Source organism: Protopterus annectens, chromosome 6.part1 (assembly GCF_019279795.1).
Source record: "Protopterus annectens isolate FY-2018-M chromosome 6.part1, PAN1.0, whole genome shotgun sequence".
In the NCBI taxonomy this organism is placed as follows: domain Eukaryota; kingdom Metazoa; phylum Chordata; order Ceratodontiformes; family Protopteridae; genus Protopterus; species Protopterus annectens.
This window is the reverse complement of record NC_056738.1, coordinates 119,297,317-119,322,438: the sequence shown is the minus strand read 5'-3', so window position 1 is coordinate 119,322,438 and position 25,122 is coordinate 119,297,317. Positions and strand designations below refer to the sequence as shown.

The window sequence follows — 25,122 nt, the reverse complement described above, 5'->3', positions numbered from 1 at the left end:
CTTAACTTTTAATTATTAATGATTTATAATGTCTCTTACAAAATTAGTCACATTTGGGATACCTTGAGCTGAATAACTTCATTTATTCTCCTTACCTGCACATCACATTTATACACTGGTAAAAACCTAATCTATACCACATTCTAAAAATAAAAAGACTACATTCTTTTGCTTACTTGTATAAGGAAGATTATAAAACATTTTAACAAAGAACATTTTCAAAAATGTAAACTTACCTGAAGACGTGGATTTATTGAAAAACTGCCTGCAGATGGATTCATACAGGAGATATACTGACAGTTGTGAATTTCTTTCAGAACTAATTTCTGTCTGTCATACCTAAGGCAGATACATAATGGGTGCAATGAGATAATGAAGGTTGTATGTCATGAACTATAATAATTAAAATAATACTGAAAATAATGTTATGGCAGTATCTTAATGCACTGGTTTTCACAGTTCTATTTTTCTTGATGTCAAAAGAATATCTGTCTGGGTTTGTGTGTATTTATATCAATATATATATGTATATATATATATATATATATATATATATATATATATATATATATATACATACACACACACACATACACACTTATAGCTTCAGCATCAATTAATATTATGAATCAGCAAATAAACACCCCTTTTCCAGCAGAAGAGGCAGTAATTAATGAAACTGCAGACCAGTCAAATTAGACATTATGAAGCAAGTTTACATACAGCTTTTTAAAACTAACAAAGTGTTGTAATTTACTGCAAAATATTTTACCTGCTTCTGTCATTACTGTTGATGCATTAATAACTCAGAAAGAAAAATGTGATGCACATGACAGTACAGTGATATTGTGGATTTCTGATTATAGATGGTTGTTATTGATTTTATTATGTGGACTTGCATAGATTTTACTGTTTGAACTTGTATGTCTTTGTGTGTGTGTGTGTGTGTGTGTGTGTGTGTGTGTGTGTGTGTGTGTGTGTGTGTGTGTGTATATATATATATATATATATATCTATATATATATATGTGTGTGTGTGTGTGTGTGTACACACACACATATATATAAATGTATACATATAAAACTTTGTGCCATCGTTCTGACATTGTGGTGGGCTCTACAAGGTGAAGAAACTAACTATAGGAGCCATATCATTTCACCAAGGTCATTTTATGGATCAATGAAAAGAGAACAACAGAAGCTTCTAACATTCAGCCTTCTGCTGTTATCATCCTGCCTCAGAATGCAAGACTGTTCTTCCTGATTCAGATACACAACAGTCAATATATGGAAATTCCTTTGTCCTTATTTTCCATCATACTAACAATCAATTGTTGTAAAAATAAGCTACTCCATTTCTTGCCTTTAAAGTACTATATAATGTGGAATAATGTGTTCACCGATTGCTCTGGTAGAGGAAGCATATAGAAATCTATGCCAGACAAAATAACAAAACACGATATTGAGGTATATACGTGCTATTTAAAATGCATTTAAACATTGTAATTATATACTGTATCTGATGCTACAGTAAATAAATATAAATGATAATCTGAACATTGAGTGGACAAGTAACAATGAACAGAAAGGACACTTTAAATATATTCTTTTACAATGTAAATTGTATGGCACAGAAACTGGACTGAAAACTTTCTAACATTTAAATAATAATGAACATGTGTAAGGGTTTTAGTATTTATATATTAGTAGTGGAGTTAGATCATAAGACTAAAGTTTAAGTAGTCTAAGAAATGTATAAGTGAGTAAAAAGTGAACCCATACTCAAATATTCATCAAAGCTGTCATCATTATTATTGTTGCTATGCACTGGATTTTTTATTTTATTTTAGTTTTGTCATTCACTTTCATTTATAATGTAGCAGCGGATCACATACTTGTAAACTAGTTCTATGTTTTCTAAAGACTGTCTTTTTAATTAATTTCTATTATTATGTATAAAGGAGTTTTGATTCATGAGTTTTAATGCATTTGACAGCTATTCTCTTATTAATACCAAAAAGGAAAATGAGATGCAGTTACATTCTTAATGCAGGGAATAAAAATATTCATAACTGTATTGCAAATGAATCCATTGAGGACATTGATAAAAGATAACTTTCAAAATAGTACTAGTATTCAAACTTGTACAGGGTTCTCTAACAACTGCACAGTGATAATAGTGATTATACAATATTTGTTGCATAAAGGTACCTGAATGACTCCAAACAATGCACCAAAGTAAGGAATATGAAATTTATATTCTGACACTGAACTTAAGAATGCGCAAAAGATGACAATGCAATAAAAAGTGTAATCTATGAATTCTCCTCAGCAGTTCTCAGTAGTTAATTGCTTAAGGACAGAATTCATAAATGGTATGTCCTTTGAGAAAGGCAGGACTTGCCCCTACTAGAATGGCATGCTAAAACCCTTTGGAGTTCATAAAGACTATTACACAATGAAGTAAGACTGCACACATCCTTAATCTTAATGCTCTATCCAAGACATGAGACCAGCTACATAGAGGCTAGTCCCAACTACAGCTGGTGTAGTGGCTCTGACCCCATCACTATTCTCTCTTCTTCCTCCCATGCTGAATACATCGGTATAATTTCCTCTCACTTCCAAGCTGATGTGCTATTCAGCTTATGCAGCTGAGCAGCAACATTAATATTTGTATAACAAAAAAAAAAAACATTTATTTCCCACCAGAAACTGAGTTCCCAGCAATGCCAGCAAAGCTACTACAAGTACACTTGCCCCTCCCCTCAGAGCTTGATGCTGCTGAGTTTCCACCAATAGAAACTCATACAGTGTAATCCCCTCCTTAATATATTAGGATAACTTCACTGTCATGCCGAACAACTGAAAAAGATGTGTGCAGGGTGCAGGGAACAGCAAAGTGTTAAGACATGATCCTATATAGATATATATGTATATATTTATATATATATATATATATATATATATAGATAATATATATATATATATATATATATATATATATATATATATATATATAATATATATATATATATATATGTATATGTATATACACACACACACACAAACATCTATATATAGATGTAGGACGCTTGCTCAAATGAGCAAATGTCTGAATCCATAACAACTGAACACACTTTAACAAAAGCGCTATTATTGAAAAAGCACTTTCGTTAAAGCATGTTACAAAAAAAAAAAAACTTCATTAACGCTTTAGCAGGGGGGCTTTGCCCCCTCCACCCCCCATGTGGGGGACTGTGCCCTCCCACATCCCCCACTTTAATATTCTCCCTCCGAGACCGCACTACAGTGGGGAAAAGGGAATTTTCCCTTATTTGCACCATAGTACGGCCTTGGCAACAGGCATACTTAAGTGAAAATGTTTCTTCGGTGAAAAGCATTTTTGCATTAGTATGCCTGGCCGTTTGGGTTTAGGATGTTTGCGCGTTCAAGCAAACATCCAGGACCCATATACATACATACATACATACATATATATATATATATATATATATATATACACACACACACACACACACACACACACACACACACACACATATATATTTATGTGTATATATATATATATATATATATATATATATATATATATATATATATATCAGTGTAGCTGTTTCTTACTTGCCACACAGCAATTCCTCAAAGATTTGCTATGAATAATATCACCTCATTTAATTGACATGCAACTTGACTTCAAAACATCAAATCTTCTAAAACCTTGGAAGGTTGTTACTTCTAAAAGCAACACTCCCGAGGTGAAGCCTATATGTGTGTTTATATTTATATATGTATAGCTGATGATAAACAGTAGGTTTCCCAATTACTCCATCTGTAGCACTGGCTGCACATAATATACGTAGGTTCATAGGTTCATAGGAGTGTAGTAGGCTAATGGCCCTGGAGCCTTTACAAGCCTAGTCCAAGGATTCTCTGGCAACATGCCACCCAACATTATTTCCTAGTGCATCTGTCCAGCAGGGCCACTGAAACGATCCCCATGGTGAACTTTCTATTTCCCATCCACACATCAAGATTTCTCTTGAAGCGGCCCAGTGAGGTGCTCTGCTTGACGTGTAAGGGAAGTCTATTCCAGAGCATGGGCAGTCTCTGGGTTAGGAACCTGTCCCTCCAGCAAGTTCTGTTGATTGTGGTAATGAGGTTGAGGTTTCTGGTGTGTGTGGCATGGTTGTATTGGGATTTCGTTAGATGTAGCATATCTAGCAGTGCTGGGTCTGTCATGGCTTTGTAGGCCAAGCAGAGATTGCCTCTAAGTAGATGATGTGATACCAAGAAAAGTTGGAGTTTTTTTAGTCTTTCCGGATAGGGCACTGTTTAAGATCTAGGATCCTCTTAGTGAGGTATTTTTGTGGTCTTTCCAGTTGTTGCAGGTGTCTAGTGAGGTACATGCCAAATGGGGCATTGTACTCTATAACTGGTCTAATGAGGGAAAAGTAGAGTGAGACAATGAACTCTTTCTTCCTGGATGCAAAACCTTTTGTAATGAGATGTGCCACATAGAAGGATTTTCTGACCACAGTGGCAATGTGATTATCAAAGGAGAGGTTGCTATCCACTTGTGTACCCAGATCTCTTATAACACCTGCTGTGTTCAGCAAACTACCATTGATGTGGTAGTTCATTGGTACTGTATTCTTCCCAAAGGGAATGACGATGCATTTTTTTGGCATTGAGCTTAAGGCCATGGTTTTGACATCAGTCATTGGTCTCCGTGAGGCCTTTCTGTAGAATGTCAACATCATTTGGGGAGCTAATAATGGCTCCCAGTTTTCAGTCATCTGTGAACTTGGTCAGCCAAAGTCCCTTGGTTTTGGCTTGGACTTCAGAAAACAGATGCCAAACAGGAGTGGACCCAGGACCGATCCCTGTGGGACTCCACTTGTGATTGGTCGGTAGTCTGACATAGAGTCCACTACTTTCACAGTATGAATTCTGTCAGTAAGCCATAGATTGGATAGTCCAATAGCCCATGGAGGTTCAGAAGCTAGTTTATTTTTTTCATTTGGCAAAGCCTTTTTATACACAGGGAGAGGATTTATTGAAAAAACATATGCAGTTGGAGGCAAAATTCATCATTACTTTTAATACACTTCACCCTAAGGGTTTGAACCAGGAATTAAATGTTAATATGAATTAAATGTTAATATGTTTTGATTTTTTGGTTTCATACAAATTACCAGAAGTATTTTATTTGGCTGGATCCTTTGTTCTTCTTTTTATTGTATGCTCACTTTAAACTGTTTTTTTATGGAATTTAATTAAATAATTGAATAATTATTGTATTAACACACAATCAAGCAATTTGGAGGTTCTATACAAAGTGGATGTAGTGATGTTGATTCTTATTCCCATTGAAATCGTACTTGCCGAGGTGCTAGGAAGCACCAATAAACTGGCTACATCTGTGCAGTGGAGCTCGTGTGGATTGTGTTCTGGTTCTACTTTTCAGTCCGGTTATTTTATTCAATTCTATAGACTCGAAGAAGTCTACCAGGTTGAGCAGACATGATCTACCCTTAACAAATCCAGACTGTGTGGGGTCTAGAGTCTGGAGATTCCATATGTCCTTATTTATTAGGTCCATGATGATGCGCTCCATAGCCTTACATACCAGACTCATCAGGCAAATTGGGCAGTAGTTCCCAGGGTCCCTTTGTGGAGTGAGATGACAGTAGCAGTGCACAATTCAGTGGGGACAAAGCCTGAAATGAGGCTATGACTGAACAGGGCACACAGGTGTGGTGCCACTTCATTTTGCAATTCATGTAGAACACAGCCAGGGATATTGTCAGGTCCCATGCAAGCTATATTCTTGGCCTTGGACAGTGCGATTTAAATCTGTGCAGCTGTAATACTGGGTACTAGGCATTCCTCAGGTATTGTACTTGGCCCTTTAGAGGGTGAGGGGGGGTAAAGTTGACACTGAATCTATCAGCCAGTATATTGGCAATGTCTATTGGCTCAATATAGGAGTTGCTATTGTGTAGTAGCTCCAAGAAGATCTGAGCATTACCTTGTAGATTTTTGACACAGCTATAGAAGGCCTTGTGATTGTCTTTAGTACCTGCTGCAATTTTGTTTTTGTAGCTAGCTTTAAAGGATTTGATGAGAGATCTCAGCTTTTTGTTGAGGCTGACAAGGGAGTTTTTCCATTCTTGGGACTCCACCTTGTTCTGTAACAGTTTCTTCCTTCTGTTGAAGAGTTTCATTTTTTTGGAGGAGACCGTTTTGTTTCTATTGGGAATGGCCCGTTCCATGCATTTGTGAACGTGTTCGTACAGTGCATTGGAGTATGATTCAGCAGTCCTGCATTTATTCTCCATTTGCATTGATGTTGTGAAGTTAGCCACCTCAGTTTTTAGAAGCCCAAAGTTAGCTTTGGAAAAGTTTTTTACGGTGGTTACCTTTGTGGGGGTGTGGGTGGGATGTGGATATCCATGGTGACTAGCTTGTGGTCAGATCTCACCAGGGAGGAGTTGACAATTGGTGTAGAGCAATGGTCACCCGTGTTAGTAATAACCAGGTCAAGGATGTTGCAACCCCTAGGGGGGGTACGAATGAGCTGGTCTAGGGCATTGGAACTGATGAATTCCAGGAAACGTTGAGCAAGTGTGTTGGTACTTGAGTAGTTTTCCCAGTTAATGGAGGGGTAATTAAACTCACCCAGTATAAGTGTGTTGGGTTGGACCTAAATATTTTCCGGAGTGTTTAGGAATGTGGAGTGGGAATCTTGGGACATGGTGGGGGATCTATAGCAGGCTACAACCTGGATTGCAGTCTTATCCAGTGTTAGTTGTACCTGGAGCATCTCTGATGCGTTATGGTGAGCTACTAGCCTGGAGGTGTGCATATCCTTTATGAATATGGAGACACCACCACCTTTAGGGCTTTGGTCCATGTTTGGGGGACAAAAGGTGTTGTATGAGTTATAGCCTGGTAATGCAGAAGTGCTTTCAGGTGCCTTGATCCAGGTCTCCATTACTGCACAAATGTCGATGTTCTCTATTTTAAGGAGCATTTCGAACGAGTGCATTTTGAGATTTAGACTTCTAGGGTTGAGTAGCATAACCCTCAGATTACCTTTGCTTGTAGCTGTTACAGTGGTATTTTGGTCTTCTGGACATTGCCTAAAAAAGGGACTATAAGGGTTGCAAGGACCTTGGCCAGTATACAGAATCCCAGGGGCGACAGATGCAGGCTATCTTCTGGCAAAGCATCGAGGTCTATCGCTCATGTCATCCCAGGCAGACAGATACTGGATCCCCTTAAAATGACACCAGAAACTTGGTCAATTTTTTAAGTCATATTTTGTTTGTACTGTGGTATAATTCTGGGTGACGGTAGGATGCTACTCAGGGCTAGGGCCATACCCTCCTGGGCTACATGATCAGAGAGCACCTCCATGTCTCTTTTTATATAGTCCAGGGAGGTGCATCTCAGGTCATTCACATCAATGTGGACAATGACCGAGTCATATCTGTATCTGTTGTGAAGTTACCTGAGTGTGTGCATTATGTGGAGTATCTTGGCTCCCGACAGGCAGCTGATGTTAGATTTTTATTGAGAGCCTCCATGAAGATGGGTGTGTGTTTTGTGTTATTATATGATAGCTATGAGGGTGTGTGGCTATGTGTTCCTTGTGGTTTGCTAATGTTGACCTTCTCCTCTTGACTGGCTATTCCAGTCTTGGCTGGAGAGTGCATGGCTTCCAATCTGGATATATAGGTGCATCTCTCACAAGTCTGAATGTTGTGGGGTAAGAGGAGATAGTTGTCAGTGTACATGAGTCAGTTGCTGCATTGCCTCAGGATGCCCAGGTTCATCAGGTTAATAGGAGAAAGCACAGGAAACTGACCTTTGGACATGCCTGGAGGGGTGTGTAATTTATTAAGTACTGAGGCTGTTTCTTTTATGGAAAGTTTAGTGCTGGTAGCAGTTTTACATACCTATATGCCACCAAAAGATGACTATGGTCTCCTGTATGTTGCCTCTTATCACAATTAGATGTGGTGATGACTAGACGATGTACTAAACAAAGTACACAGAATGCATTTACTCAGCTTTACTCAATGTTTACAATACTTTAACCCACCCCCAAAACAAAGGTGTGTACTTTATTATTTAAAATAAGGAATAATAACATTGTGATTATGAGACAGGTGTAGTAGCTACAGTTACACTGCTTTGTTGTGTAATTTCTTTGTCTGTTCTGTTTATTTTATCTGCTCATTCTAGTTATTTTCATTATTTTTTTTAACAGCTCTTCAGTTTTGTTCTGTCAGGTTGATTGTAGACTGAGTGGTGGACTCATCCTCCCATTATTTTTCTAGTTCATTAATTTAATCACTGCAACTGTAAACTTTTTTGAATTTTAGGTGCGTTCTTTATAATGAACCAGAGCTCAAATTTCAATGCAAACTTTTACTTAATGTTATATTTTGGGTTTCTGATTGCTTAGTTTTGTCCATGTGATTTTTTTTTGGATTCATTTTTGAAAGGATGTGATAGTTAATGCATTGTTAGTCGACAGAATGTTTGCCACTTAACTAAATGTTAACAGGTACCTCTTAATTATTTCATGTAACAATCGCTTTTAACTTCAAGGCTGTATAAAAGCTGGTTGATGATGGCAGTATCCAATTCAAAACTGGATAAGAATCCATCAACAATGAAGCCCCCAGAAAGAGCAAACACAGAGTTAATTGGGTTATTTAAGTATTTGTATCTCATAATGTGCACAAACATACACATGTACACACACACACACACACACACACACACACACACACACACACACACACACACACACACACACACAGAGTAAATGGATATTACTGTTTAAAGAGGTATGAGTATGCATCTTGTGAAATAGATTTGAACCTTATCCAGGACTAGTTTTATGCCTTCTGCTCAGTGAGTGCAGGGATAGGCTCCTACTCATCTGCAGCTCTGAAAAGGTTAAGCAGATGCAAAAAAATGGATGAACTTATTATACGATGTGTGCTGATATAATATAGCCTAGTAACTTCCTATAATATAATATAATATAATATAATATAATATAATATAATATAATATAATATAATATATTAGTTTAACCTGCACAAGGTGCATACTTCTCTCTTCAGAATGAAGTAATCCCCAGTAGAAAGTAATGTAAAGTGTAGAGTTCAATTTGTAAGAATGAACTAAAAGAAGTCCTAAGTGGTGACTTGATGTTCTCAAGTCTTGGCCAGAATTTGGTAATACGAATATATGCTTACAAAAAGTGTATTGAAATATAGGTTCATAGGTCGGTGCTAGGCTATCAGCCCTAGGGCCTATACAAGCCTAGCCATAACAATTCCCTGGCTATTTCTTCCCAGAATATTCACTTCCCTGGTCCCCTGTCTAGCAGGGTGACTGACATGATCCCCAGGGTGAATTTCCTATCTCCCATCCAATTGTCAAGGTTCCTTTTGAAGAGGGCCAAAGAGGTGCTCAACTTGACATGTATGGGCAATCTATTCCAGAGTATGTGGAGTCTCTGGGTCAGGAATCTATCCCTCCAGCATATTTTGTTCATTGTGATGACCAGGTTTAGATCCCTGGAGCATGTGGCTATGCGGGATTGGGATTTCTTTAAGTGTAGCATGTACAAAAGCACTGGGTTTTTGACATGGCCTTGTATGTTAAGCAGAGATTGCCTCTGAGTAGGTGATATGCAACAGACTATAGCTGGAATTTTTTTAGATAGTCAGCATAGGGCATCTGCTTTAGGCCTGTGATTCTTTTAGTGAGGTATTTCTGTGGCCTTTCCAGTTGTTGCAGATGTCTTGTGAGGTACATACCAAACAGGGTGTTGTACTCTATAATGGGTCTAATAAGGGATGGGTTACTCTATAATGGGTCAAATGAGGGATGAGTACAGTGGGACAATGACCTTTTTTTCTGGATGAAAAGGCCTTAGTGATGAAGTGTGCCACAAAGAAGGATTTTCTGACTGTTGTGGCTATGTGGTTATTGAAGGTGAGACCACTGTCCACCTGTGTCCCTAAGTCCCTTATCACACTTTCGGCATTTAGTGTACTGCCACTTATGTGATAATTCATGGGTACATGTTTTTTCCCAAAGGGGATAACTATACATTTCTTGACATTGAGTTTGAGCCCATGGCTCTGGCACCAAGCATTGGTTTCTGTAAGGTCCTTTTGTAGAATATCCACATCATTTGGGGATTCAATAATGGCTCCCAGTTTGCAGTCATCTACAAACTTTGTTAGCCAGAGTCCCTTAGTGCTGGCCCGTACTTCAGAGAAGTAGATGCCAAACAAGAGCAGTCTCAGGACTGAACCCTGATGTACTCCTCTTGTCACTTGTCTGGAGCTGGATTTTGAGTTGGCTACTTTTACAGTGTGGGTTCTGTCACTAAGCCAGTTGGCAACCCACCAAGTGACGTAGGGATTAATGCCCAGCTTAGTAAGTTTATCTATGATTCCAGAGTGGGGGATGGTATCAAAGGCCTTGGTGAGGTCCAGATAGGCTGTGTGGACCACCTTACCCTCGTCCACGGCTCTGGAGACTGATTTGAAGAAGTCAATCAGGGCTCTGGAGACTGATTTGAAGAAGTCAATCAGGTTGAGGAGACAACATTGGCCCTTTACGAAACCAAACTGGGTGGGGTCCAGTGTTTGAAGGTTGCTAATGTTTTTGTTTATAAGTTCCATGATAATAAGTTTCATGGCTTTGAAGATCAGGTTCATCAGACTGATGGGAAGATAGTTCCCAGGATCCAAGGTGGATCCCCCCTTGTGGAGTGGGATAACTGTAGCTGTGTGCCACTCATTGACACAAAGCTTGAGGTGAGGCTATGATTAAACATGACACTTAGGTGAGGTGCCAGTTGATTTAGTAGTTCATGTAGTACACAGCCCAGGATGTCGTCTGGTCCCATGAATGCTGTATTCTTAGCTTTGGAGAGTGCGTTTTTTACCTGTGTGGCTGTGATTACTGGATTCTGGCAATCTTTTGGTATTGAGATGGGTCCTTTAGGGGGTGAGAGGGGGTTGAAGTTGGCACTGAATCGATCTGCCAGTATACTGGCAATATCCTTGAGATCAGTATATTTAATGCCATTCTGTTGTAGCTCAGAACAGATCTGAGCATTGCCATTTAGATTCTTGACATAACTGCTTTCAACTTTAGTATTTGTATAGTCTGTATGTGGAGATATGTGCTGTCGGGATTGTATTTTTACTAATTACACACATTCTCACATTCCTGCAGTGTGTTCTTTCAGATTTGTCTTCGATGAACCAAATGATTTGGAAATGAAAGCAAAGTCTCGTTGTATGGTGTTTTGATTCTAAGCACACCCTTATTTGCACACATAGATGAAGAAAGCTGGAGCAGTATGTGAATTTTACCTGAGAATAATAAACATACTGCTAATATATATATATATATATATATATATATATATATATATATATATATATATATATATATATATATATATATATATATATACATATATAGAGAGAGAGAGATAATATAAACATTTAAATTTTTCTACTGCAGGTTTAAGGTAGTCTGTAGGGTCAGGTGCATTATTTGGATTGTGTTATCCCTACAATGGGGACTTAAGTAGAATTTGATTTAAAATAAACTATATTAACAGCTATAAGCAGCATGGGTTGGCACTATGCCATCTCCTTTTAACATTCTTGGAGCCTAAGAAAAAAACAAACAAAACCACAAGATTTCCATTAGTATAATTCTATCACATTTTACAATAAGTATGTTAAATGACATGCTGTAAAATATTGCAGTAATATTACAATGATCATGCAGGATGAATTCAGCCATTTTTGATAACTGTTCTGTACATTTTTGTCTGGGGTTTGATTCAGTATGAATTAAAGAATATCTTCTCAAGAGATCTTTGTTGAATTCAATACACCAAACATTGTACTGTGTTGAATTCTGATTCAAATATTGATCATATTATATTAATCTATACTGTGCTGCTATGACCTGATTGTTGGTGATGTAATGCTAGAGTGATGTGAAGTAAAGTCTCATATGGGACAGGAGTTGTGGGGAGGTTCCTCTACATGCATCCAGTTCTAAAATTCTGATTTTTGAATAAAGGAAATCTGCATATTGAAATTTGATAAGCAAGATTTGAAATAACTGCAGTAGAGCTTTGTGAATGTATTGTGACATCACTGCAATCCTTTACCTCTAATTCAAACCAGGAAAAAAAATACAGACTTACCAGTGGTTGTAGTCAAGGTGCTGTCTAATGAGTGTATGAGGTTGCACAGTGCCATAGCTGTCTACCTCAGGCATATTAAGATCATCAATAAAGTAAATAAGCTTCTTTGTTCCTGGGGGAGCAAAATTTCTCCCTGCTTTTTTTTCCAGTGGTTTTTCCAGTACACCTGTAAGAAAATGAATTACAAGCTGACCATTTGACTTTTTTTTTAATCAGAGAATTATTCTGAGTGGAGTTGCTAACTACAGTGCATTTAGTATAGTTCAATAAAAGCCAGACTCATATAGCTTAATGTATGCTTATATTGAAACTTCAGACTACAGCTAGCAGCAAGTTTACAACTAACATGATTCATCTTTAAGCATAATACCTATAATGCATGGACCTTTCCATTTTTTGATATCATGCTAGCTTTGAATGCACTCTACCTGCAATGCTTTGTTGTTTCAACCCTGGACATTGCATATCTTCTGTACACTTAACTTTGAAGTTTCTGTAATGTTTGTTTCTGATAGGTGCACTAACCTTAAAAGATGTGTCTGCCCAAAAACATTTTTCATTTGCAGCAATGTGCTTTTTGAGTAACTTGTAATAATACGTAATGTAAAAATTATTATTATTATTATTATTATTATTATTATTATTATTAATATTATTACTTTAAAATCTGTGTCTCATTTTAGCATACAGCTTTGCAAAAGTAATGGAGCTGTTGCAAATGGACTTTACTTAATGGTGTCTTTGAAATACACACACCAAACAAAGAAATAAAGATATGTTTCTGTTATAGGCACCAGTGCAATCTGAGGAGTAATTGTGCTTAATGATCTCATACAGAGCAAATTCCTTCTTCTTGCCTTTAACCTTAATTCTCTTGAATGTTCATTCCTTTTATTTTGAGCTTGTCTCATTATTCATGCTTTTAATAAATGATAGACATAATTTATGTATTCACAGCATCCATTTTTATGATGGATATAGTATATTTCTAATTAATATTATTTTATATGTTATAACAACATCACTTAAGAATAACAAATTGAATCACTTAAGAATACTTTGGTTCTGTGTATCTGTTATTTCCTGTTACCGCTGTATCAGGGCATACCTGGTAATGTGAGATAGGTCAATATGCTTTGATTACTTGATATTTTCTGCAAAATAATACTTTGCACAGGAGTCTCTAAACATGTTCAGTTTTAGTTTAAAATTGCCCATGTGTTTACTGAAGAAAATACAAGCTCAAAGTTCAAAATATATTTACAGAAATATCCTGCAACAAAAAAGTGCAGTTTAGTAGCTAATTCTGCATGCAATAATATGAGTCAGCTAGCAAATTATTACAAGAGTGTGTCTTCTGATGGTTTGTGAACCCCATAAAAATAGCAAGACAGATATTACTTGCCAAAGTGTCAAACATAAAAGGTGTATATGCAACATAACCATCCAGCAATCTTAAAAAAATTCTGTATCATATATTTAAAAAATATAGTTTTAATTCCTTTATGACGTTTACATATGAGTGGCACTGCAACCAATATGCAAATACAATCTGGTTTCATAAATAAAATAATAAAATGCTGTCAACAGTAAACAATGCATATGTCGTTTTTCAGCCAGTTTATTAACTCATAATTATCAGGTTAATTCTACAACCTTGTAAATTTTGTAATGATACACTTAATGGGGAAACTGAAGTCTGTGCTGGTTTGCATTCTCTAAAACTGTAGTAAATTGAAAATTAGCAAACATGTTATTCATTCTCAGTATAAAGTCATGTTGCACAGCTATGGCGAACCAAAACATCCTCACTTACTTGTATACTTCGCAGAGTACCTGTTCAGACACAGAGGGCAATAAACTTTAATGTTTCTATAAAGTATACACTCACCAAAACTAAAAAAGCCGATAATGAAAATGTAAATAGTACATTTTATTTGGCTAAGTACAGTAACGCAAAGAAATTGAAGACATTATCATCAAAGTGCATTATCTTCTATAACATTCTGCTAAAGAAATACATCTATAAATTAATAATAAATGAGGGATCTGCATGTTCAAAGAATTTATACCGCATGACTAATAATTGATATCATATTGCTATCCTATTTGTGAATCTCATTTACCATGGGGAGTCAGCAGAACTGCAGCATATATATATATATATATATATATATATATATATATATATATATATATATATATATATACTGATATGATAAAGATTTCCTTCATTTTTTTAAATCAGAGAGTAAAATCTTCTTTTACTCATTGTGGAACATTTCACTGCTCATGACACCCACATTGCACTGTATCACACACAGCTATTCTTAGAAGACAAAAACATAATATTTATCTTTACTAAAGTTTTAGTTTGACAAAAACATTGTTAATGCATGGCACAGTAAAAAACTGTAAGCAGCATCCTAATGCAAGTCATATACAGCAATTTGTGTAATACAGATTTTTAAATCTTCTGGCCTGGTTTACTACTGTGTTGAGCAAATATTTCTGAGGTTTATATTTTATCTTATGTATTTATAATATTTAATTACTTGTGTTCTTTTCTTAAATCTGCCTGCATGCATGACTTATTATATATGCAATTACCATGGTGACCTTACAAAGAAAGTGAAGTAATTGGCTTTTAAGGACATATATTAAAGTTGAAATTTATGGCATGCATGCAAACAGTTTGAAACTATATTTGATTGGGTACATGTAGTACTTTTCTTATTAGTTAAATACATATATATGCATTTTCGTAAGTCACATAGTACAGGCATCATGATAAAAAAAATACAATTATAATTTTGGTCAACTTTTTTTTGTTAGTCTGTTGCATGAAACAGCAGTGAACAGTCTGAAACTTTTAGATCTTTTGCATACAGAGTGCCCTCATTTATCACCGCAGTGGAATTTTTAAAATAATACTTCATGCAGCTACTCAAGGTACTGAACTATAAGTCACATGTGCTATTTTTTATTGACTTTATATTGTAGGTAGTGCTTATTAATGCAGTACAGTATAAACTCTAGCCCCTGTTCTACCTAAAGAAACATATTCTAATAATACAAAACTCTCTTTACACAAACATAGATAGATAGATAGATAGATAGATAGATAGATAGATAGATAGATAGATAGATAGATAGATAGATACACAGTATGAATACATGTATAAAAACTGTGTGTCTATGTGTGTGGGAGTTACAATAAATACATAAGTTACATAAGTAATGTCAAGGAAATATGTTTACCTTCCTTAAGGAACACCAGCATAGCTAACCTAGTAAATCTTGAAGATTTTTGATCTATTAAATACAAGAGTAAGTGATGCTAGCAATATGCAACTGGTAAACTTCTTGACAGAAATAAGGCATTGAACAGCTTCATAAAAAAAAATAATAATAATTTGATCAAAATATGTAACTATATCTAATCATAAGTGAAATCTATTAGATAATGAATCTTATCAACATCACAGATACTACCCCTCATCTGCTACCCTTCTACATATAGGATTTTATCTCCAAAAGTTAGTATCCACATTATGCCTTCCACCAAATACATATCCCACTTTTCCCTTTGCTTTGTATACTTATATAACCAAAGAAACCTCAGGATGAAACATTACAACCAGCAGGCTTGCAAAGTCAATGATTTAACTAATGAAATGTGCCCTATTCTATGCACCCAGACAGCAGTCATTTGTATCAGTTCTACTAACAATGAGCTTAAAACTCACATTATCTCTCACTCACACAGACACACACACATGCACACATGCACACACAAAACTTGTATATGAAAAAAGGAGTGAATATTAAAAGGAGAATACAGATGTTTACTGGTACGATGAAAGTGTGTTTGCAAAACAGACAGATCATAAGATTATCTGTGAGCCAGACTGCATTTAGTAAATAAAACCACAGTAAATACAGCCTGAAGTAAGGCTTGAAAACTAAAATTATAGTTCAAAGACAAAAGACTGCAAGTGTGCTCACCTCTACTATCGAGTGGTTCACTGAAAATTATGATGTGAAAGCTATTGTTTTGTTCGATTTTTTTTTTTAACAATAAATATTTAAACACTACCACTGATAGCTGACAGCAGGCGGCTTTTTGTTTCACTCAGTTAAATGCCCAGGTAAAGACCCACTCAAACAAACCTAAGCCAGATATTGGGATCTTTGTTATCTTAGACTGTATATTCACAGACATCACATATATCATCAGAATGACTGGTGTTATACTTGCTGTCATAAGTAGCCATTCACTGGCATTTGCAAACTGGATTGACACTAATCTAAAAATGGGCTGAAGTGCAAAACTGTAACTTAAATGGGTCACTTTTTCCTTCTAACCTCCTCCACAAATGTGTACCATTAAGTAAGTACAGGATCAAAGGAAAATGCACTTCTCACTTAGAATACACACACACACACACACACACACACACACACACACACACACACACACACACACACACACACACACACACACACTCACACACAACTCTTACAGTGACCACACAGGAAAAACCTGATACCTGATGCTATACAGGGCCAGTGTTAGCATTTTGGGGGCCCCAAGCAGATGTCAAGTTGGGAGCCCCCTGGGTACTTCAAGTCTACTTATCACTTTGTCACTGTTACCCTTCCTAAGCAACATTTTAGTTCCTACTGCAAACCTTTAAGAGTAGTACACATAGACTGACCTGTAGCTGCAATACTCTTACATTACGACAGGCCTGTGTAGCACACTATATTGGACCATCTCACAAAGGGACATTTATAGTTACTGGCATATAGTTGCAACAATGATGCGTTGCAGCAGCTTTATGTAAAGGTCTGGAGTTGGGTGAAATGGCACCCTAGACCTAATGTTTCAGTAGCCTCCACACACACACCCTCTAGTCTTCCCCTATTTTTCCTCCATCTTGGGCTCCCCATACTATGCACACTACTTTTTTTCTTCCTTTTTTCTCATTTTGCCTTACTCTTCAGCTTTTTCAAGAAGCCATAGGTTCATATGTGTGTACTAGGCTAATGGCCCTGGAAACTTTACAGGCATAGCCCATAAGATTATCCTGGCATCCTGCCACCTGACCTTAGTTCCCAGTGCCTCTGTCGAGTAGAGCCACTGGAGTGATCACTGGGGTGAATTTTTTATTTCCCATCCACTCATCAAGATTTCTCTCGAAGAGGGCCAGTGAGGTACTCTGCTTGACTTGTATGGGATGTCTATTCCAGAGCATGGGCAGTCTCTGAGTTATGACTCTGTCCCTCCAGCATGTTCTGTTGATTGTGGTAATGAGGTTGAGGTCTCTGGAGCGTGTGGTGCGGAGGGATTGGGATTTCTTTAGCTGTAGCATTTCTACCAGTGCTGGGTCAGACATGGCTTTGTAAGTCAAGCAGAGATTGCCTCTTAAGTAGGCGATATGAGACAGAGACTAGTTGGAGTTTTTAAGAGTCTGTCCATATAGGACAAGTGTTTAAGGCCTAGGATCCTCTTTATGAGGTACTTTTGTAGCCTCTCCAGTTGTTGCAGGTGTCTAGTGAGGTACATGCTAAATAGGGCATTGTACTCGATGATTGGCCTAATGAGGGAAGAGTAGACATAACTCCCTATATGCTCTGAAGTGCATTTTAAATATTTTCTTTTCTTTGTACACAACTTTTAAATCAATGATGATTTGAACAGAAATTATGATTGAGGAAAGAAATTGTGGTGCTGTACAGCTTTAGTTTTCCTTGTATCCTGTCAACACACCTTTTCTGACCATAATACCACAGTAATAACCATTTAGGAAATAATTAAAATAAGGCAGGGCCCAAGAAGCCATCAGGTTATAGATGTTCTGGGATGTATTTTACAGCATTTTACCAGCATCCAGTGGTGACATAAATAAAAAACTTGAGTAAGAAAAGAATTTCAGTCTTTTATTTTTGTTTTCTTTCAAGAAAGACATATGTTATACCCAAAACTTAATGTTCAAAGATGACAAAATTGTAGCAACAATAAACTAACAAGCTAGTTGTTGTCTGGATACACAAGTCATATCTGGGAAATGCCTGCCCCCCCCCCCCAAAAAAAAAAAAGAAGATTGGCTAAGCATCGTTCTAGTGTTTGTCTGGGATTAAAGCAGAGGTTCAAACTGCCAGTCATGTACTTCATGTCACTGCAGACATACATATACATAACATGCCTCCTCATCCTCAACCCAAACTGTCAAAGGCAGCTACTTGCATGCATTCCTGAAGTGTGATTGTGAGGAAAGTGAAACAAATAATGACTGCAGTAATGTATTCTACTTTGCTGTTTCTATACAGTACCCTGCCCATACACAAAACATAGTAACTTCTTTGTACACCTCTGAGGTCTGTGAGAAAAGTAAAAGAAAATAATGACCACACTGTCCTAAGCCCAAGCACAAGCTATAATGACCTCATGTGCACACCTCTAAGGTTTGAATGTGATGAAACTTAAAGAAGTAATAACCAAAGACCACCCCCCCTCACACACACACACACACACACACACACACACACACACACACACACACACACACACACACACACACACCTAACCTACAGCAGCTTTCTGTACACAAATATCCAAGAAGGACTGGTATTAGCATGGCTGCAGTTGAGGGCAGAAGCTATTATCAGCTTTATCCTAACAGGGTCATATCATAGCCTGTTCAGGTTAAAGAGCATAATCAGAAAATTAATACATTTTCTCAGCTCACTTTCCCCAACCACCAGCAGCTTTTGTGGGGCCCCTACAAAGTCAAGGATGATTAAGTGAGCCCCCTGTATCTATTTATATAATCTGGGAGTCGGTGCCTCCAGATTCTTAGAATATCTAAGTGTCTAAATATTACGATGTCAGACAAGCTTACTCATTAATTCAAAAGAGCAATTAAGCACTACACAGAGCAACAACAGCTTTGATAAGTAAAAATAAATCAACAAGTACAAAACAACAGAAACCAACAGACCAGATGAAATCAGGGACAAATGAAAGTGCAGTACTGTCCTCCCCAGCAGTGTCCTCCTCCCCATCCCAGTAGATACCTTGCCTCCTTGCCTTGCTTGGACATCCAGAGTGGGTGTGGGGGAGTGGGGTGCAACAAACATGTCACAATTTGAAATCTCTCTGCTGGCTGATGATGGCCCTGACACATTACACCTCTCAACTTCAAATCAAAAGAAAGAGAAATCTGACCATACACAGAACACAGTGGGACAAAGACACACAAGACAATTTTTTTTAAATATTAAACTATAAATAGAAAGATAATAATATAGGTTTGCATTAGTATAGTATTCTGAAGGGTATAAAATCTCAAACTCAAATGTCTGTCATTTTAAACTTCAGTCTCTAGTGATATGATTTAATTTGCCAAAAAAAAAAAATTTTAAAAAAAATGAAAAAAAAATGAAATAAAAAAATAAAAAAAGACACACACAACTACTTCTACTACCAAAAAAAAAGGGACACTTTTTTATAGTACTGCCTACCCTGAGCAGCTGAAAAAAAAAAAAGAATCTACATGCATTTCAAGTAATCTATAACTTTGATTATTACAGTATTTCTTAATTGTAAACCCTCCATGTTTCTCTTTAAACTTGAAGCATGACAATTATTAAATCATTTAGGAATTAAAATTAAGAATTTTATGAACACAAAACAAAAAACAACAAAAAAAAATAGATTCATTCTTTCAAATCATTGAAACCAAATCTGGAAAGTTCTGCTATATAGTTCTTGAATTCTTGGCCCTTCTGGAGGGTTAGTCTGGCTGACTCTGAGCTACCTTCCATTGACAACTGCTTTAACCAAAGTCTCATTTACCATGAATTGGAGTTTTATTACATATTTACTTTGAACATTTACTTTTACTTGAAAGTTTAAATTTTATTTTTATTTTAATATTTTTTATTTATGATTTCAATTAAACAACTTCATTTTAAACAAAAATTTTGCAGCATACAAAACAAATGCCCTTTAAAAACACATTCAAACTTCTCTCACCCATTCAATGAAAATCATACATCGAAAATATACATTTGCCAGTGGCAGATAAAGATTAATTGACAATACATTTAAATCATTTTACATCATATGAAACATACATGTGCTTTTTTTCACATTTCTAGATCATCCTTGAAAAATTATATACCCATTGTACAACTCTACAATATTTAGTTAAAATTTTTTTTATTTTTTTTTCCAGTTACAACATTTATGATGCAAAAATAATGCAAATTTAAAACAAACATTGAACATAAGAGAAAAAAATAAAACAAAAGTACAGATACAAACTGTCCAAAATCCCACATTAATACATATACACAATCCACCATTTCCACACAATAAGTCCATTATTAATAGTCCATAGTCCAAATATAACATGCCATAGTAAATATGCACAAGTCCATCATTAAGTCAATATTATAACAATTACCAAGTGGCCCTTTACACCATTGCACAATTCATTACACTATTCTCCATATTCAGGGAATTCATGCCATATTCTAGCTGACAACCACAAAAAACCTGCCCGAAGAAATAATGGGGAATACTAGAAAAAACCAAGCTAAAAAAAAAATATTATCTAGAATAACTTGAAAAAAAAAATAAAAAAATTAAAAACTTCTGCTTATTTCACAAGAAAATGAATTTTAAAAATAGATTCAAAATTTTCTTCATAAGAACAAAACATGAATTTTCAAATTTCAGGCCTAGAGAGATACTGCAACACAACAACAAACAGGGCAGGGCATCCAGGCAGGAGAGCCACAGCACACGCACAGAGGCTCAGAGCACAGACCCAGACAGGCCCACCACAAAACCAGAAAAAAAGAATAAACTGCAACAATAAGCCCAACGCACCATCAATTATGCAAGCAAAAAAATTAGAATAAGACACACAGAATACAGAAACCTGAACATCAAAAATTTTCAAAAGGACAGAACAAAACCAAACAAAATTTTCATTCAAAACTGAAACAACGAGAATTGTTTCTTTGTAAAATGGCAGCAGGCACCACACAAACATCACACCGAGGAGAGACTCCATCCAAACACCCACAACCAACCAACCAACAACACAGAACAGAACAGACAGACAGCAATCACACCACAAACCTATGGCTGTGAATCAACAAAGACCAAATCAAACACAAACCTGCAAGGAGAAAGAAACTGCAAGAAACCTTTTTTTTCCACAGCAAACAGAACAAAAATTTTACAGGCCAGCAGGGATTAATACTGCAGCACCATCTTGGCAAAATGGCAGGCACCAGAATAAATCCACAACAACAACAGGGAGCAAAGCCAGGGAACACCCCAACCAGACCAGACAACCAAGACCAGGATATGCAACCAAGGGCTCCCAACACCACTGCTACTACAACTGCTGCAACAATTAAACATTCAGAAACCATTCAGAAACCTGAAAAAAAATTCAGTGCGACATCCAGAAAAACAACAAATTCAGCAGAGAGCAGCAGCAATAAAATGCAAACAGGCAAAAACAAAACAGGCAGTCTTGGGGGCAAAGCAACACAACATCTTTGTAAAATGGCAGGGCACCAGGCAAATCCACCCCAACCAAGAATCCACAAGCCACCCCAACCAAGAATCAAACCAGACAATACTACCACTGCACCATCAAATCTGCAAGGAATTAAACATTCTGAAACCTGGAAATCTGAGAAATGTGAAGTCTGAAATTTTTGCTTGACAGAAAAAAAAAGGAAACAGACAAAACAATTTCATAAGCAGCAGCACAGCAGATTAAAACTGCAGACACATCTTTGTAAAAATGGCGGGGCACCAGAGCAAATCACACACACACCAGGCAGGACATGCAGACTCCACAAACCCACCAACCACACAAACAAGAAAACCAATAGCTGTGAGGCTGCACACTGCAATCAATAATCTGCCTGGATCAAATCTGCCAGGAATTAAACATTCAGAAACAAATGGTCTGAAATTCAAATGCCTGTCAAACAACAAAAGCAAGACAAAACAAATTTTCAGGCAGGCCTTTAATTAAAACTGCAGCATACATCTTTGTAAAAGGGGCAACACATCAGAGCAAACACACACAAACACAGGCAGGAGCACAGAACCACACAAACCCCCCCCAACTAGAGAAAAAACCAGAAACCTGCTGTGAGGGGCAACAATAACCACCATCAAATAAAATCAAATTAAACATTCACATTCAGAAAGTCTTAAGTCTGAAATTCAAATGCCTTATTTTTTTTTTTTTTTTTTTTTTTTAATCAGTCTGACTTGACTGGAAAAAAAAATTTTCAGCGCAGGAAGGCCAGGGAAAATAAATGCACACATTTCTTTGGACATAGGCAAAAGGCAGCAAACCAAAACACACACAAACACAGGGAGAAGATACAGAAAAGACCCCAGCCAAGAAAATCAAACAAGAACCTGCAGCTGTGAGGGCAACAATGCTACTACTACACCATCAAAATATCAGCATACAACATTTACACACCCCACAGATATATATGGGAACAGATCAGATCAAATATGAGGGTAAAATCTGAAATTTTTTTAATGGTGGTGGTGTAGGAGGGAACTCAGTTCTTTAACACCTGCATACAGGTACAGGGTTCAAGCCTGAGGGCATCCCTACCACACCACCCACACACACACACACACACACACAGTAAAGCACACACAAGCACCATACACAACACCCAGTAAAGCACAAGCACCATACACAACAAAAAGCAAAGCACAAGCACCATACACAACCCAAAGCAGCACAAGCACCGCACACAAAACTCCAGTAAACAAGCAGCATACACAACAAACTCCAGTGAACACCAAGCACCATACACAAACTCCAGTAAAGCACAAGCACCATACACAACAAGCACCCTACCTGAATCCTGGATGAATACAACGTCCGCAATCCACATATCCACATCCTTAAGCGCCAATATACTGAAGAGATCCACATGCTCCTTCCCGGCGCCCCTCGACGAGATCCCTCCAGTCGAGTCCTCCCTGCTGCTCCTCTTGCCTGCGTCCGGACCGTCCATAATCCTGGCGGGTCTGTGCACTGTAAAGTGCACAGTGGTCTAAATATTCTGTGACATTCTTTATGCCTCACTTTTGAAATATAATTACTTGTTAGCTACATTTTTTACTGATACCCAGAAGAATAATGTGTGTGTCCTGGCATTACTGGCTGTGTGCACACAGATAAAAATCAGTGATACTTTTTACACACGCACACATACACACACACACACACACACACACACACACACACACACACACACACACACACACACACACACACACGTATAAGCCGTAGCAATACTAGTTTTGTACCAATGGTACTGGCACACCGGATCAGTGACTGCTACGTAGCAGTTAACAAACAGTGTCGGATGCAAGTCACTTTTAGTTACCTCAATAAGGAGTAATGCAAACATTTACTGTTGTTGATTTCACAGACCTTCCCTGATTTTGCTTTGTCCATAAAAATTTGATTTGCTTGTGAATCATTCAAGACTACAGACAGCTAATTAATCCAGATATCTGAGTTTTATACGTGTTGAGAAAAAAAAGCATATTGATGCAAAATGTGTTATTCTATTAACTTTTTAATTGAATTAGAGTAATATTTAAAACATTCCTGATTTTGAGCCTTTATTCTGGTATTACTGGCATTGCACTGAACTCTTCAGCAAAGAAGTTGGGACTTACAATATCTCCTCTTCTGCCAGTATTTATAAAACAACTTGTATGAGAAAACCATCCCTGAAGATCAGAAGCATCAGCTTTTCTTAAACTCCAAAGTATGCACTGAGATCAGTCATGCTGGGCTGATGATCTCTCTAGTGCTCACCTTGACTATGTTCATTACCAGCTTTATTCTAACAGAGTCATATCACAGCCCTATTCATGTTAAACAGCCTAATCAGGGAATTAATACATTTTTCCTCCTCATTCATCAGCCACAGCTTTTGTGGGGCCCCCACGCAGTCAAGGATGATTGGGGGGCCCCTTGCAGCCATGTGTTTTGCAAGTACCTAAAGCTGGATATGTTGTTAGTTTTAGTGGAGAGAATGTCCACTAGCAGGTTTTAACTAACCCAGGGGCACTATGTCAGTGGTAAAATATATAATGGAATTGTGAAAACTGTTGCTTAATAAAACACTGTTACTATAACCAGCGATATCTTTGAATTTTAAAGGAAATATAAATAAGAGTCATTACCCACCTGGTTTATTAAATATGCAAGATTCCTGTACTAGCTTTTGTTGTTTTGACAGACTTGTTACAAAATATCAAAATAAGATAATTTGCAGTGGTTGGGGACCCCCAGCGACCGCAGGGCTTGCTGGTGCCAAAGGCCGACTATATGCTATAACATGTGGCAAATAGGTTAGTGAATAAAGGGGTAGAAAAAACTGTCATCAGTTCTTTCCTGGTCCTGAAAATCAGAAGGTGGATATAAAATTCTGACACTTGCATGGATCTGTTCTAAACTGCAAAAAAAATCTGACTGATTGATGATGCTGGAGGGATAGATTCCTATCCCAGAGACTTCCCATACTTTGGAACAGACTACCTATCTATCTATGTCAAACAGAGCTCCTCATTAGCACTTGTCAAGAAAAATCTTGATAATTGGATGGGAAATAGGAAATTCAACCCAGGGATCACTTTTGTGGCCCTGTATGACTGGGGCACAGGAAAATAATTTTCTTGGGTGGCGAAAGCCAGTGTACCTTTTTGGCTAGGCTTATATAGGCCCAAGG

At 37.1% G+C, this 25,122-nt stretch overlaps 1 protein-coding gene across 1 annotated transcript in view; it reads right to left on the bottom strand.

Annotated features, from left to right (window-relative positions):
• The window catches only part of LOC122805262 (dynein axonemal heavy chain 11-like), a 4,596,980-nt gene that overhangs the window by 2,069,207 nt on the left and 2,502,651 nt on the right, over positions 1-25,122 (bottom strand). Inside the window, exons 44-45 of the mRNA XM_044075350.1 lie at positions 12,301-12,466; positions 237-339 (exon numbers count right to left, since the gene is read on the bottom strand). Of these exons, the coding sequence (XP_043931285.1) occupies positions 237-339; positions 12,301-12,466 (269 nt within the window). The remainder of the gene's footprint in view (positions 1-236; positions 340-12,300; positions 12,467-25,122) is intronic.